Source organism: Filicampus tigris, chromosome 2 (genome assembly GCF_054856515.1).
Source record: "Filicampus tigris isolate MCC_2025a chromosome 2, RoL_Ftig_1.0, whole genome shotgun sequence".
Taxonomy (NCBI): Eukaryota; Metazoa; Chordata; class Actinopteri; order Syngnathiformes; family Syngnathidae; genus Filicampus; species Filicampus tigris.
The window spans coordinates 11,014,390-11,025,434 of record NC_141218.1 but is presented as its reverse complement, the minus strand read 5'-3'; the positions used below and the strand labels follow the sequence as shown (position 1 = coordinate 11,025,434).

The 11,045-nt window shown below is 44.7% G+C and overlaps 1 protein-coding gene and 1 long non-coding RNA gene across 3 annotated transcripts; one reads left to right on the top strand and one right to left on the bottom strand.

Annotated features, from left to right (window-relative positions):
* Positions 1 to 2,164: 2,164 nt before the first annotated feature.
* LOC147151367 (equilibrative nucleobase transporter 1-like) lies at positions 2,165 to 10,999 on the top strand. Of its 2 annotated transcripts, XM_086021728.1 has the most exons (11): positions 2,165 to 2,249; positions 2,354 to 2,560; positions 2,695 to 2,824; positions 3,599 to 3,691; positions 3,788 to 3,927; positions 4,193 to 4,275; positions 4,372 to 4,515; positions 5,465 to 5,572; positions 5,807 to 5,993; positions 7,356 to 7,423; positions 9,753 to 10,999. In XM_086021728.1, the coding sequence occupies exons 5-11, from the start codon at positions 3,833 to 3,835 to the stop codon at positions 9,926 to 9,928; spliced, it is 861 nt and encodes a 286-aa protein (XP_085877854.1). In that variant the 5' UTR covers positions 2,165 to 2,249; positions 2,354 to 2,560; positions 2,695 to 2,824; positions 3,599 to 3,691; positions 3,788 to 3,832; the 3' UTR covers positions 9,929 to 10,999. The 2 variants fall into 2 exon arrangements, with proteins under 2 accessions (XP_085877854.1, XP_085877862.1); XM_086021736.1 differs by lacking the exon at positions 2,695 to 2,824.
* Positions 5,051 to 8,010, bottom strand: LOC147151368 (uncharacterized). The gene is made up of 3 exons (XR_015084608.1): positions 7,926 to 8,010; positions 7,793 to 7,852; positions 5,051 to 5,102 (listed from the first exon to the last, which is right to left on the bottom strand). It is a non-coding gene; the product is annotated as an uncharacterized LOC147151368 (long non-coding RNA).
* Positions 11,000 to 11,045: the final 46 nt, after the last annotated feature.

Here is an 11,045-nt window from a genome sequence, read left to right as displayed (position 1 = left end):
TGTGTCCAGACAGGCATAAACAAGCCATTTCTTCATATGATACCAGATCTACGTTACCTATGAAAAAAAAAAGAACAGACTCTCATGACAAACAAAACAAAAATGCTAAACAGAGTTACACAAAGAGGTCGACAGTGCCCGCGGCACCAAGATATTGACAATGGAGTTTATTTACTTGATTTCAAGTGATTATTATATGAAGCGATCCTTTTTATAAGCAGGCTTGATATATTTTTTTCTCAAGTAATGCATTTATTAGATTGCAAAGAAAAAGGTGACTTACTGGACAGTAAATGATGATGAATGAATTACCGGTAAACCGGTGATTCTCGACCAGTGTGCCCTCCCGAAGCACACCCCACAGAGCTCCACGAGGGACACGATCGGACGCCTTCTCCAAGTCCACAAAACACATGTAGACTGGTTGGGCGAACTCCCATGAACCCTCGAGGACCCTGCTGACGGTGTAGAGCTGGTCCACTGTTCCACGGCCGGGACGAAAACCACATTGCTCCTCCTGAATCCGAGGTTCGACCTCTTGACGGACTCTCCTCTCCAGCACCCCTGAATAGAGCTTACCAGGGAGGCTGAGGAGTGTGATTCCTCTGTAATTGGAACACACCCTCCGGTCCGCCTTCTTAAAAAGGGGGACCACCGCCCCGGTCTGCCAATCCAGAGACTCTGTCTCCGATGCCCACGCACTGTTGTAGAGGCGTGTCAACCATGAATGCCCCACAACATCCAGAGCCTGGAGGAACTCCGGGCGGATCTCATCCATCCCCGGGGCTTTGCCACCGAGGAGCTTTTTAACTACCTCGGTTACTTCAACCCCAGAGATGGGAGAAGCCACCTCGGAGTCTCCAGGCTCTGCTTCCTTTGGAGCCTTCCTGGAATTGAGGAGTTCTTCAAAGTATTCTCCCCACCGACCCACAACATCCCAAGTCGGTCAGCAGCACCCCATCTCCACTATACACAGTGTTAATGGCGCACTGCTTTCCTTTTCTGAGGCGCCGGATGGTGGACCAGAATTTCCTCGAAGCCATCCGGAAGTCATTTTCCATGGCCTCACCAAACTCCTCCCACACCCGAGTTTTTGCCTCAGCAACCGCCAAAGCTGCATTCCGCTTGTCCAGCCGATATCTGTCAGCTGCCTCCGGAGTCCCGCAGGCCAAAAAGGCCCGATAGGACTCCTTCTTCAGCTGGACGGCATCCCTTACCACTGGTGTCCACCTGCTGGTGGACATTTTTTTCCATATCGTCCAATATTGATTCATTCTTTTAATTCATTCGTCCAATATTGATTTTTTTTTTCATTTTCATTTTGCTTTAACACATTTTTGAATTGCCAGTTTTATAGCAATGTATACTGTAAGGTAAACTATGGAAACAAGTAGAGTGCCTTGCCTTTGTGCCTGAAGGATGGCCTCAGTGAGAAAGACATTCCAACTGACAGTACGAATAAACTAAGAAAGTATGGAATACCTGGATGTTGTTATTCTCAGCTAGCTTCTTCTACCAAGGATGCATCGGTTGGTTACTTGTGAAGGCTTGTTCGGAAAACATCCCAAGATGCATTTTGTGCTGCTATTTCGGAAACACGCCAGAGTCGGTGGAGAAGTTAACAAGTATGCAGCCGTTCAATTTTACAAAGAGACTTGCCTTCTTAGGAAGAACATTCTCGTGTACGTTATTAGCAGAGCTGGGCATTTAACTAAAATTTCCCGGTCCGTTTATCGCCTTCCGTCGGCAGCCGGGACACCCTTCTGCCGTCCGTCTGTCCGTCTTTTTGTCCAAATAGTAATCGTTGATATCATTTTAAATAGGCTTCCTTTAGCGTTTCCGTCCACCAACTTCCCACTGCGTTCACCGCAGCAATAACCACCTGCTGCATTTTCTTTTATGAATTGTAGTGCATCCAAAGCCGCTAAACAACACACCCTTCCTCGCCTCCAACATGCGTGTCGACTTCGGCCTCAGAGAATTTTCTTTTTGTTGTTATTTTGGTCGCGAGCATGATTCACCCTTGCCTATGTCCTTCCTGCATTTGGGTCCTCCATTTTTTTTACTATCACGACGCCAATCGAACCTGTTTATCCGCATTACGGATATTTTTGTGCACGTGTGTGATAAAAACAGATACTGCCACACGTGTTTAGATGGCTGGGTGACAATTATGACCATATAAAAGGAAGAGCATGGACCAAGGAAGGTGTGCTTTGTGAGAGAATTTGGAGACAAAACCACAAAAGGTCAGTTTGGTCATGTACAATGATTTACCCCCCCCCCCCCATTTTATTCTATGATTTATGAAAGAATAGGTGCTGATGTCTTATTTTGTTTCCTGTTTTGGCAGTGAAGTGAGGAGCTGAGACAATGTTGCTGTGTCTGAAAGGCTTTGGGGCGCGACAAGTTCTCACCTTATTCACGGGCGTGGTGGAGTGTCTTTGTTTTGCAGGAATCATTTTTGGGTGGGCCTCCCTTGTTTTCATCCTCAAGACGCAGGGTTTCTTCAGTTCTTATTGCAACAACGCCACAGGAATCCATGGCTCGCAGGTCTTAGGTCAGTTTGCTCTTCTTCATTCTGACCTTGAATTCCGCATCACTGAGAAAATGATGTCAAAATGCACAAGAGCGGCTTCAATTGAAAATTGTCTCCATCTCATTCTTCTACCCCCGTGTGTTTTTCTGTGTCAGATTGCAGTGGACAGGATGAACAGTTATCTCTGGTCTTCACCATTGCATCTGTCATGAACAACTTCCTCGCGCTTCTAACCGGTTTCATCTTTGACCGCTTTGGAACTTTCGTCGTGCGGATATTGGCGATGTGAGCGCTTCTTTGACAAGTCGCACAGTTCCTATTATGGGGATAAAATATTCCCCAATTTAATCGATATTAATTTCAACCTATTACTCGATCTTACATAGAAGGGCTAGAGCATGAATCAAAAACACCAATTAAATGTTTTGGTAACATTTTGATCATTTTTTTGCCAGTAGTCGTTTTTTGAAGCTGTAGCCGTAATTCCTGAGTTGTTGCACAAACGAACGATTAATAATAATATTTCAAAAATTCACGTCTTATGCACACTTGTTTTTCTCGTCCCGGAAATTCTCAGTTTTCCCACAATTGTACATTTTACACCCACCAAATCCACATTCATTTCCAATGAGACAATCAACATTCTAAGTTATTTTTTTTACTTTCTGACCAATTCACAGCACTCCAACTTGGAAGTCTTCAGTTTTTTCCAAATTTCAAACAAAACTTTGATTTTCTTAGCAAACTATCCACAGCATACATTTACTTACTGATAGTATAAGTTCAGAATATTGCAGACAAAAGTGATCCTGGGCAAAGTGTGTGTGTGTGTGTGGGGGGGGGGGGGGGGTGGGGGGGGGGACCCTGTTATATCCTGCTCTGTGATCAGCCAGTCTGTCTTTCGGGTGTGGCTCAGCAAATGTTCAAGTGATTCTTTCCTGTTTAGACCTGATGTACAATCTTCTCCATTATTTTCCTTCATCAGCTTTATACATGTTTTCAAACCAATTGGATTCCAACATTCTTCACTTTTAATTCATTGAACTTCTTCTCCTGAAGGTGGCAAATCTGTTCGGCAGGCATCGTTCCACCATCATCACGCTTCTCAACGGGGCCTACGACTCTTCCTCGGTAGTCTTCCTCATCATCAAGGTGAATATCGGTTGCCAGTTGGACTGTTGTCTTTATTTCATCAGAGCTTCTATAACACCATCGTGATCATACTGATCATGGGCTTTACTCCTACAGTTGGTATACGAATCTGGCATCCCTCTGAAGCACAGTTTCCTGTTTATGGTTGCCTGTAGCATCCTGCATGTGCTCAGAACCTTCCTTCTGCTTCCCAGAAGCTCAATCCCCTACCCGCTGCCTCAACATTACACATATCGGTATAAATCCTAACGCAAACATACAATTGCATATCATGGCTATCCGATGAAAACTATATGTGTCACATTTTTCGTCTATGGAACAATAAAAAAAAAAAAATACACTCTCTAAAAATACAACGATGTGACAGACACAGGCGCTGTGACAAATGTGTAGGTGAAGGTGAGCACTTAACTGTCACATTATGACTAAATGGCAGTTCAACTTCAGAGCGTCCACTGCACATTGCACCACTCTCACTTTTGCTGTCATCTTTCACCTCAGATTTTCCTGTGGCAAATTAAGGAAGTCAGAAGACACTGTGAATAACGACATTCAGACAGCAACAAAGGAACCTGCAAAACTAGGTGTGTATTAAAAAAAAAGACCGTAAATAATAATTACGATGCACATCTTTGTGGGATTATGATGTAAATGTGTGCAAATGTTCTTCCTCCTCGCAGAGAAAACGTTCCGTGAATGCGTTCTGTCCAAATTCTTCTTTTGTTGCCTCATCTGGCTGTCGGTGATTCAACTGAGACTTTATCTGTTCATCGGCACCCTTCAACCCACGCTGCAGTTGCTAACCGAAGGAGAGCCCTCACTCGGTACAATTCAGCCACACACTAGAAAATGAAAAACTTGCAAACTTTCATTGTGCTCCCTCAGAATGTCTCCCATCTTGAAGATGACGTGCACGCAAAAATATTGCATGTCGTATACTGTACATGAGAAATGGTACGGATAGCTGCAACATTGTTAAAAAACAAACAAACGAAAAAAGTTACATGGTTGTCTTTTTTTTTAATTTGGAATAGGTTTTTCAGTTTTCTTTATAAGGTTCCATTGTTTGGCTGAAGAGAATATTGCAGTATGAGACAGACCTCTGATTTACATTAAATATTAACATCTTGGTAGACTGGCGCTCGGCGTAAAATCGGGGGTAACTTAATTTTCATGCCGGCGCAAGTCTAATCCGGTGCTTTTGGGGCCGTGCTGCGCCTCTCTGGGCATTACAGCGCATGGAGTTGCCACACTCCAAACTCATCCGACATTTTGGTAACAAAGCAGTCACCGCTCGATGTAGAAATGGGTGCATCGTCAGTTTCATGCCAAGGCAATGGTCTACTTCAGCGTGTAATTTGGTAGATGTGTCATGCCTCACTGGATGTTTCTGCCTCGCCCCCCAGCGCATCTGAAAATTTGGTGACAAAAAGTAGACTGAATTATAGACTGGCTAAAAGGAGGTCTACAGTGCAGCGCAGGTGGTCCAACGATTTTGGTGTCGTCGCGCAGGCAGACAAATTCAGTGCCCCGCACATGCGTGCGGGGAAAGACTATTTCCATCTCACAATGGTGCACAAAGGTGCAAATGCCCCATGAGGCCCAGTTCTACCAGTGCAAAGTATTGCGAAATACCAAAAGAAAGACATTAGACTGCGCTTTGCGCTACACTTACAAGAAAGGGCCCTTTGTGTTCAATTTTCAAGATTAAACACTTAGTCAAATATTAGTTTAATGTTGTCATGTCCCACCTTTACTCCAATACATTTGCAGTGAGCCAGTACATCAACGCGTTTGCTTTCACCCAACTTTGTGGGTTATTGTGTGCTCCCTGGAATGGGCTCATCATGGACCGACTGACACGCAAATACAAGGTGGCAGGTACTGAATAAATATTATCACTATTGCATGCCAAATTTTTGGGACTGTACAGTGTTAATTGACTTACTTAATTTACTTTCCGGTGTTATAATTTACTTTCAACCTAGCCATATTAAATATCTCTGTATTATATCATATGTAAACAAATGTCAACACAGATGTAAACAATAATATACAGCATTAAACACTACGTATGGTTTAGTTGACCTTCACTTCCCACCCACTGTTGTGTAGGAATGAGTGGACGGGAGGCCGAACTGAATTCCACGGGTGTTTCTCTTTTCCTGACGGCGCTCATGGCTCTGGTGTTCTCAATTTGCGCCGCAATCCCTGTGCTGCCACTCCAGTACTTCACCTTTGTCATGCAAGTGGTCACTCGTGCCTTCCTGTATGGCGGCACCGCAGCTTTCATCGCTGTGGCGTGAGTATACTAATTTAAAGTTATACTCAACAGAACTAACTCTGAATGTGCAGTATATGTGAAGGTATATACAATTACTGCACCTTAAGTCACCTTAAAATTGTCAGTCGACTTCCAAACTCGGAGAGAAAACCCACACGTGACGAGAAAAAAAAATCACGGCTATAACAATTTGGAACGTACCGCGTGTGGCGTGCAGCCACGCGGCAAGGCCAACACGTCACACACGAATCGATTCACCGATATTCTCACATCAGACGGAAAATCTCGCAAAAACCCTCGAGATTAAACGTGACTTCCGGGTAAACAAACATGGCGGACGAAGAGGAGCTGGGGTCTCGAATCGTTTCTTGACGGTGGCGCTAGTTTGTGAATTATTCTTAGCTGGAGAAAAGTGACACGAAAAGTTGGGCTCTGTTGCGCCATGACTTTTTTGATTTAGAATTCCCACCGCAATTCCTCGCAGCACTGTCGCCTTGCTTTCTGATTGGCTGTACGTCACTGTTATCCGGCTGCGTGCTGGTTTGCCCTCGGGGCACAGCACACTTGCGCAGATTTAGACTACGCCTCCTGCTGTTTAAATGCACTGGCACAAAAATAGAGCCTTATTAATATCCAAAGCATTGTTATAAAGCTGCCCTGGGCAGAGGATGGAACACCTCCATTAGTGTGACAATTTCTCAACAGTTCTCAAACAGTTTAACTTTAGCAGATGTGTGGCATTGAAATGACAAGAAGTACGTTTGTGTATTCACAGAGCTGGGCTTCGGCACTCCGGCCCCGAATTTCCGTCCAGCACATTCAATGGACCCACGTGGTCCCGGCCCGGCCCTCGCCGGCGTCAGCCAATCGGCGCCGAGAACGTAATCTTCACGTCACACGCAGGCGCCGCACGAGCGCCACCAAACAAAGAAAAAATATCAAACAAAAACAACTGACACGCACACGCACAGCGTTGTCATCGGTGCGATAAAAAGAATATGGGACACATGTCATTGCATCCGCGGGACCGCAAGGTCACCGCACCCTTTTATTTTTTAGTGTTTCTTTACTCGACCGCGTGTCAGGAGTGCGGCACCTGCATGTGACGCGATATCGGTTAAGTCCGTTCTCGACACCGGTTGGCTGACTCCGACCCACTGGAACCGCGTCGGTCGATTAAATATGCAGGACGGAGGGCCGATGCCCAGCTCTGGGTATTCAACTATTCATAATGAGAGCAGTATGAAACGACAATCTGATAACAGTTTTGCAGTCCTAGTTTGCAGTGCATTAGTCTTCCTTCACTCCCTTTGTCTGTGTCTGTGTTCCCACCCTGTCACTTTGGGAAAGTGCTCGGTCTCATGGATACTCTTTCGGCAGCATTCTCTTTATTGCAGTATGCCTGTTTTGCTGTGGTGGACTCACTTCTGGATGGAAATCCTTTATATGTGAGTACCAACCGATGTATTATTTTGTGTTCTGTATTTTGCCGTAGTAATTCGCTGATAAGAGTTTAAGGAGTAGGAAAAAAAAATGATCATAGCGTAGTTTATTTTAAGTAGGGCTGTCAAGAGATTTTAAAAGTTGAGAGATTATTTAATTATGATCTGTAATTCACTGATCTAATTAATCTATTTTTAATCTCACTTAAAGCCCCCCATTGTCTGTATGTATGTATCTGTATTTATGGTGGATATCTTTTTTTCAATTACCCATTCATTTGCCAACTTGAGGAATTGTTTGGCGTATTTATCAGCCAAGTCCCTGGTTTCTGTTTTCTTGGTGATCAGTGCAAAATGAGTTGAAGTTCCACTCACCATCAAAAAAGTGTACAGTCACCCCCAAGTAACCATGGTTGCGAGTTGAGGTCCAGTGATCTGTGGTTATAGAATACGTTTGTCTGAATCGACCGCCAAAACGTCAAGTTTGCTTTTCTTTTCACATACATACATCTTGCTGATTTTAGTCATTACCAAACCAACGCCGGAGGTTGCGAAGCGTCGTGGCGTCTGAATGTGGCGTCTGTTTGGTGTAGTGGCCACCGTCGTAGTGTCATAAGCCGCCTGTGAGCGTCTCTGGGGCGTTTACATTTGTTGAATCGGCGAACGCCAGTCGTGACATTTGGTCACTCTGATTGGCTGTTAGCTAGCAAATCAGCGCTCGGAGCACCAACGGGAAGTGACAAATGCGGATAAACAGTGAGCACGCCTTCGCTGCCTTAATCTTTTTACAAGTACAAGAGTGAGGGTTGACAATGTAATTATTTCACAATACCGTGTCAAGAACATGATGGGTTACTTCGCGTGGGAGTTCATCGTGAGCAAAGAATAGAGCTGAATGCATTGTTTAAATGTTTATAATCCGCCCACGGCCAACAGCTTTCCGGTTGGATTTTTCTAACCATGAAAAATGGTGACTACCGCCGCCGATGGTATGGAAAGGTATTACATCTTATGCATGCGCAGAAGATACTTTAATGGTCAGCGTCGCCGTCGTTGCGGTGTATTCCTTCAGCGTGACGTGCCGACAGCCGGCCGGATGCCAAGGGGGTAAACCTCTGTCACTGTTGGCGAACGTCGTTTTGGTGTATCTAGGCCTTTATTGGATCCAACAAGTTTATGGAATTCTTGTACCTTGTTCCTCAAATAAAAAGACCCTTCTTTGGCAAGTTCATTGTATGCGACTTTTGCGTCACAAAGCAAAGTCAGTCAGTGCGGTTTTGACCAGTAAGTATAGAGAAAGAGTCATCTACTCATTACCTTAACTGTTGTTTCTTTCATTTACTGATTTAGGGAGGTAGAGACAGTGGGTTGATGGTTAAGTGGAAGACTGAAGTTATTATCCGTGATGTTGCGGTTAACTCCCTCTCGTCGTTCCCTCTAGGATGAACAATAAGTTTGTCGTGACTGAAATAGGCAACGTTCCCTTTCAGTCGCTCCTCCTTCAGCCTAGGTAGTTGCACTCGCCTTTTCCGTCTCACTAAATCTGACAAGTCCTCATTAATATAAATCCCTGTGCCCTTCATTCTCAGATTTCTATTCTCTGTTTGAGTGATGAGAAACCCCTCTCTGTCTCTAAAATTCAAGAACTTTACAACAATTCTCAATGCCCTCAAAAACAAGGTTCTTCCTCCTGAATTGATTCTCAAGGTAGTGTGCCTTGCTTTCGTGTCGTAGGTGCATGCAAATAACTCCTCACCTCTTGCCTTCGCCGCTTCTGCACCGGCATTGTTGAAATGCTAAAGCACGTGAAGAGCAACTGAACACGAAGAGCACACAACCGCAGAATTTTGAATTTTGGGGCTTCTGTCACCTGTTTTCTGAAGCTGAGTCATGATTGGTCATTATCTGAGCTCTGAGCAACTAAGTGACAAAATGGCCGCCCCTTTGTTAACTCATATTCCACAAAACCAATATTAATGCCTTGTTTCAACTAGTGGGCCTGCAGAGATCATATTCTTGAAAAAAAAATGTTTGGGTTGACTTCCACTTCAAGTCATTCAACTGGATGGCTTTTATATAAAATTGAAATACAGTAATAACATGAATTCGCCCTGAACATTTGTGTGAGTGTAGCTGCACAACAATCGCTTCTCCCTGCAAGACAACACTGTAATTTCTCGCGTTTTATCCTCTGTGCATATCTTTCGTACTCAGTGGCGGGCCTTGCGATTTGTACCTGCATCATCAGCGGAAACCCTGACCACCTTATCCACCTCCTAATATTACCACTCTCACAGCACCTTTGATACGATCTCCTCCTTTCATGTGTGTGCAGGTCAACATTGGTATGGTGCTGCTTATCCTGATCTCCTTCATCCACCCCGTGTATGTCTTGCTGCACTGCCGAAGACTGGCATCCCAGCAAGCTTAATAGGTCCCTGCAATCAAAAGGAAAACATTTGGGGACCAATTTTCGTTCCGGGCGCAAGTCTAGCGCAAAGTGTAGTCTAACTGTGTGCGTGGGCGGAAGTTGCTTTCTTTTGGTATTTTGCGGCGGTAGGATTGGGCGTAATAGGGCGTTTGCGCCTTTGTGCGCAGTTGTGGGATAGAAGTAGACTTTTGCCAGCCAATCTGCACGTTGTCCCTCATTTGCATCAAAATCAAGGCGGTCCGTGTACGCAATGGGTTTGCGCTTGCCTGAAGCTGCCGAAAGAATAAAACACCCAACTTGGGGATCGTACACTAACCGCTGAGCTAAAACTCAGCGATGGAAGGTACAACTGAGGCTGGCATCCGTTATACATACTCCTTGTTCGGGACCTTGCTCGAAGTATACACCCCCTCTATCCAAGCAAAATGCCCCAGTCAATATGCATATTAATCCATTATTGATCAGCCGAGAGTGGGGGATTCGGGAGCGCCCCCCCCCCCTCCACAAACACATGCACACGCACACACTCGCAATAGTGTGTGTGACCCACATGAGTATCATATTTACAGTATGAATAAATCCGGTGACATGCACCACACACATCCACGTAACACAGAATCTCTCATCCAGCACCTTGATTAAATACACCAAAATCACGTTAGACCACCTGTGCTGCAAAATAAGCTTTTGATAAGTCCAAAATTGAGTCTACTTTTTGTTGACCAAATTAGCAGACGCGCTGGGGGGTGAGGGGAAAAATGGCCAGTGATTCCCCGTGCATCTGCCAAATTCACAAACACCCTGAATTGGTCAACTGCCCTGGTACGCTAATGATCGAAGCGCTCGTTTTTACGTGAGCACAGACCTCTTTCTGTTACCAAATTGTTGGATGACTCGGGGGGGGTGGGGGGGTGGGTGAGTAAATTGATGATAAATTAAGTGAGTTTTTTTTTTTAACTGGTGGATCAGGGGTCTTCAATCCTGTTCTTTGAGGTCCGCTGTCCTGCCTGTTTTTACTCTTCAAAGGCATCGAAACTCATCAAATCCTCCGATTCTATCGGTGGAATGACATTTTTTGGGGACTGTGGTTCGGTTTCCTCTATAGTAAAAAATTCATGGAGTGAACCAAATAATAAAGTGTATAATGAACACATCTCTTTCTAGTATTTTCTTTTAAATGCAGCTCCGTGGCGTGTG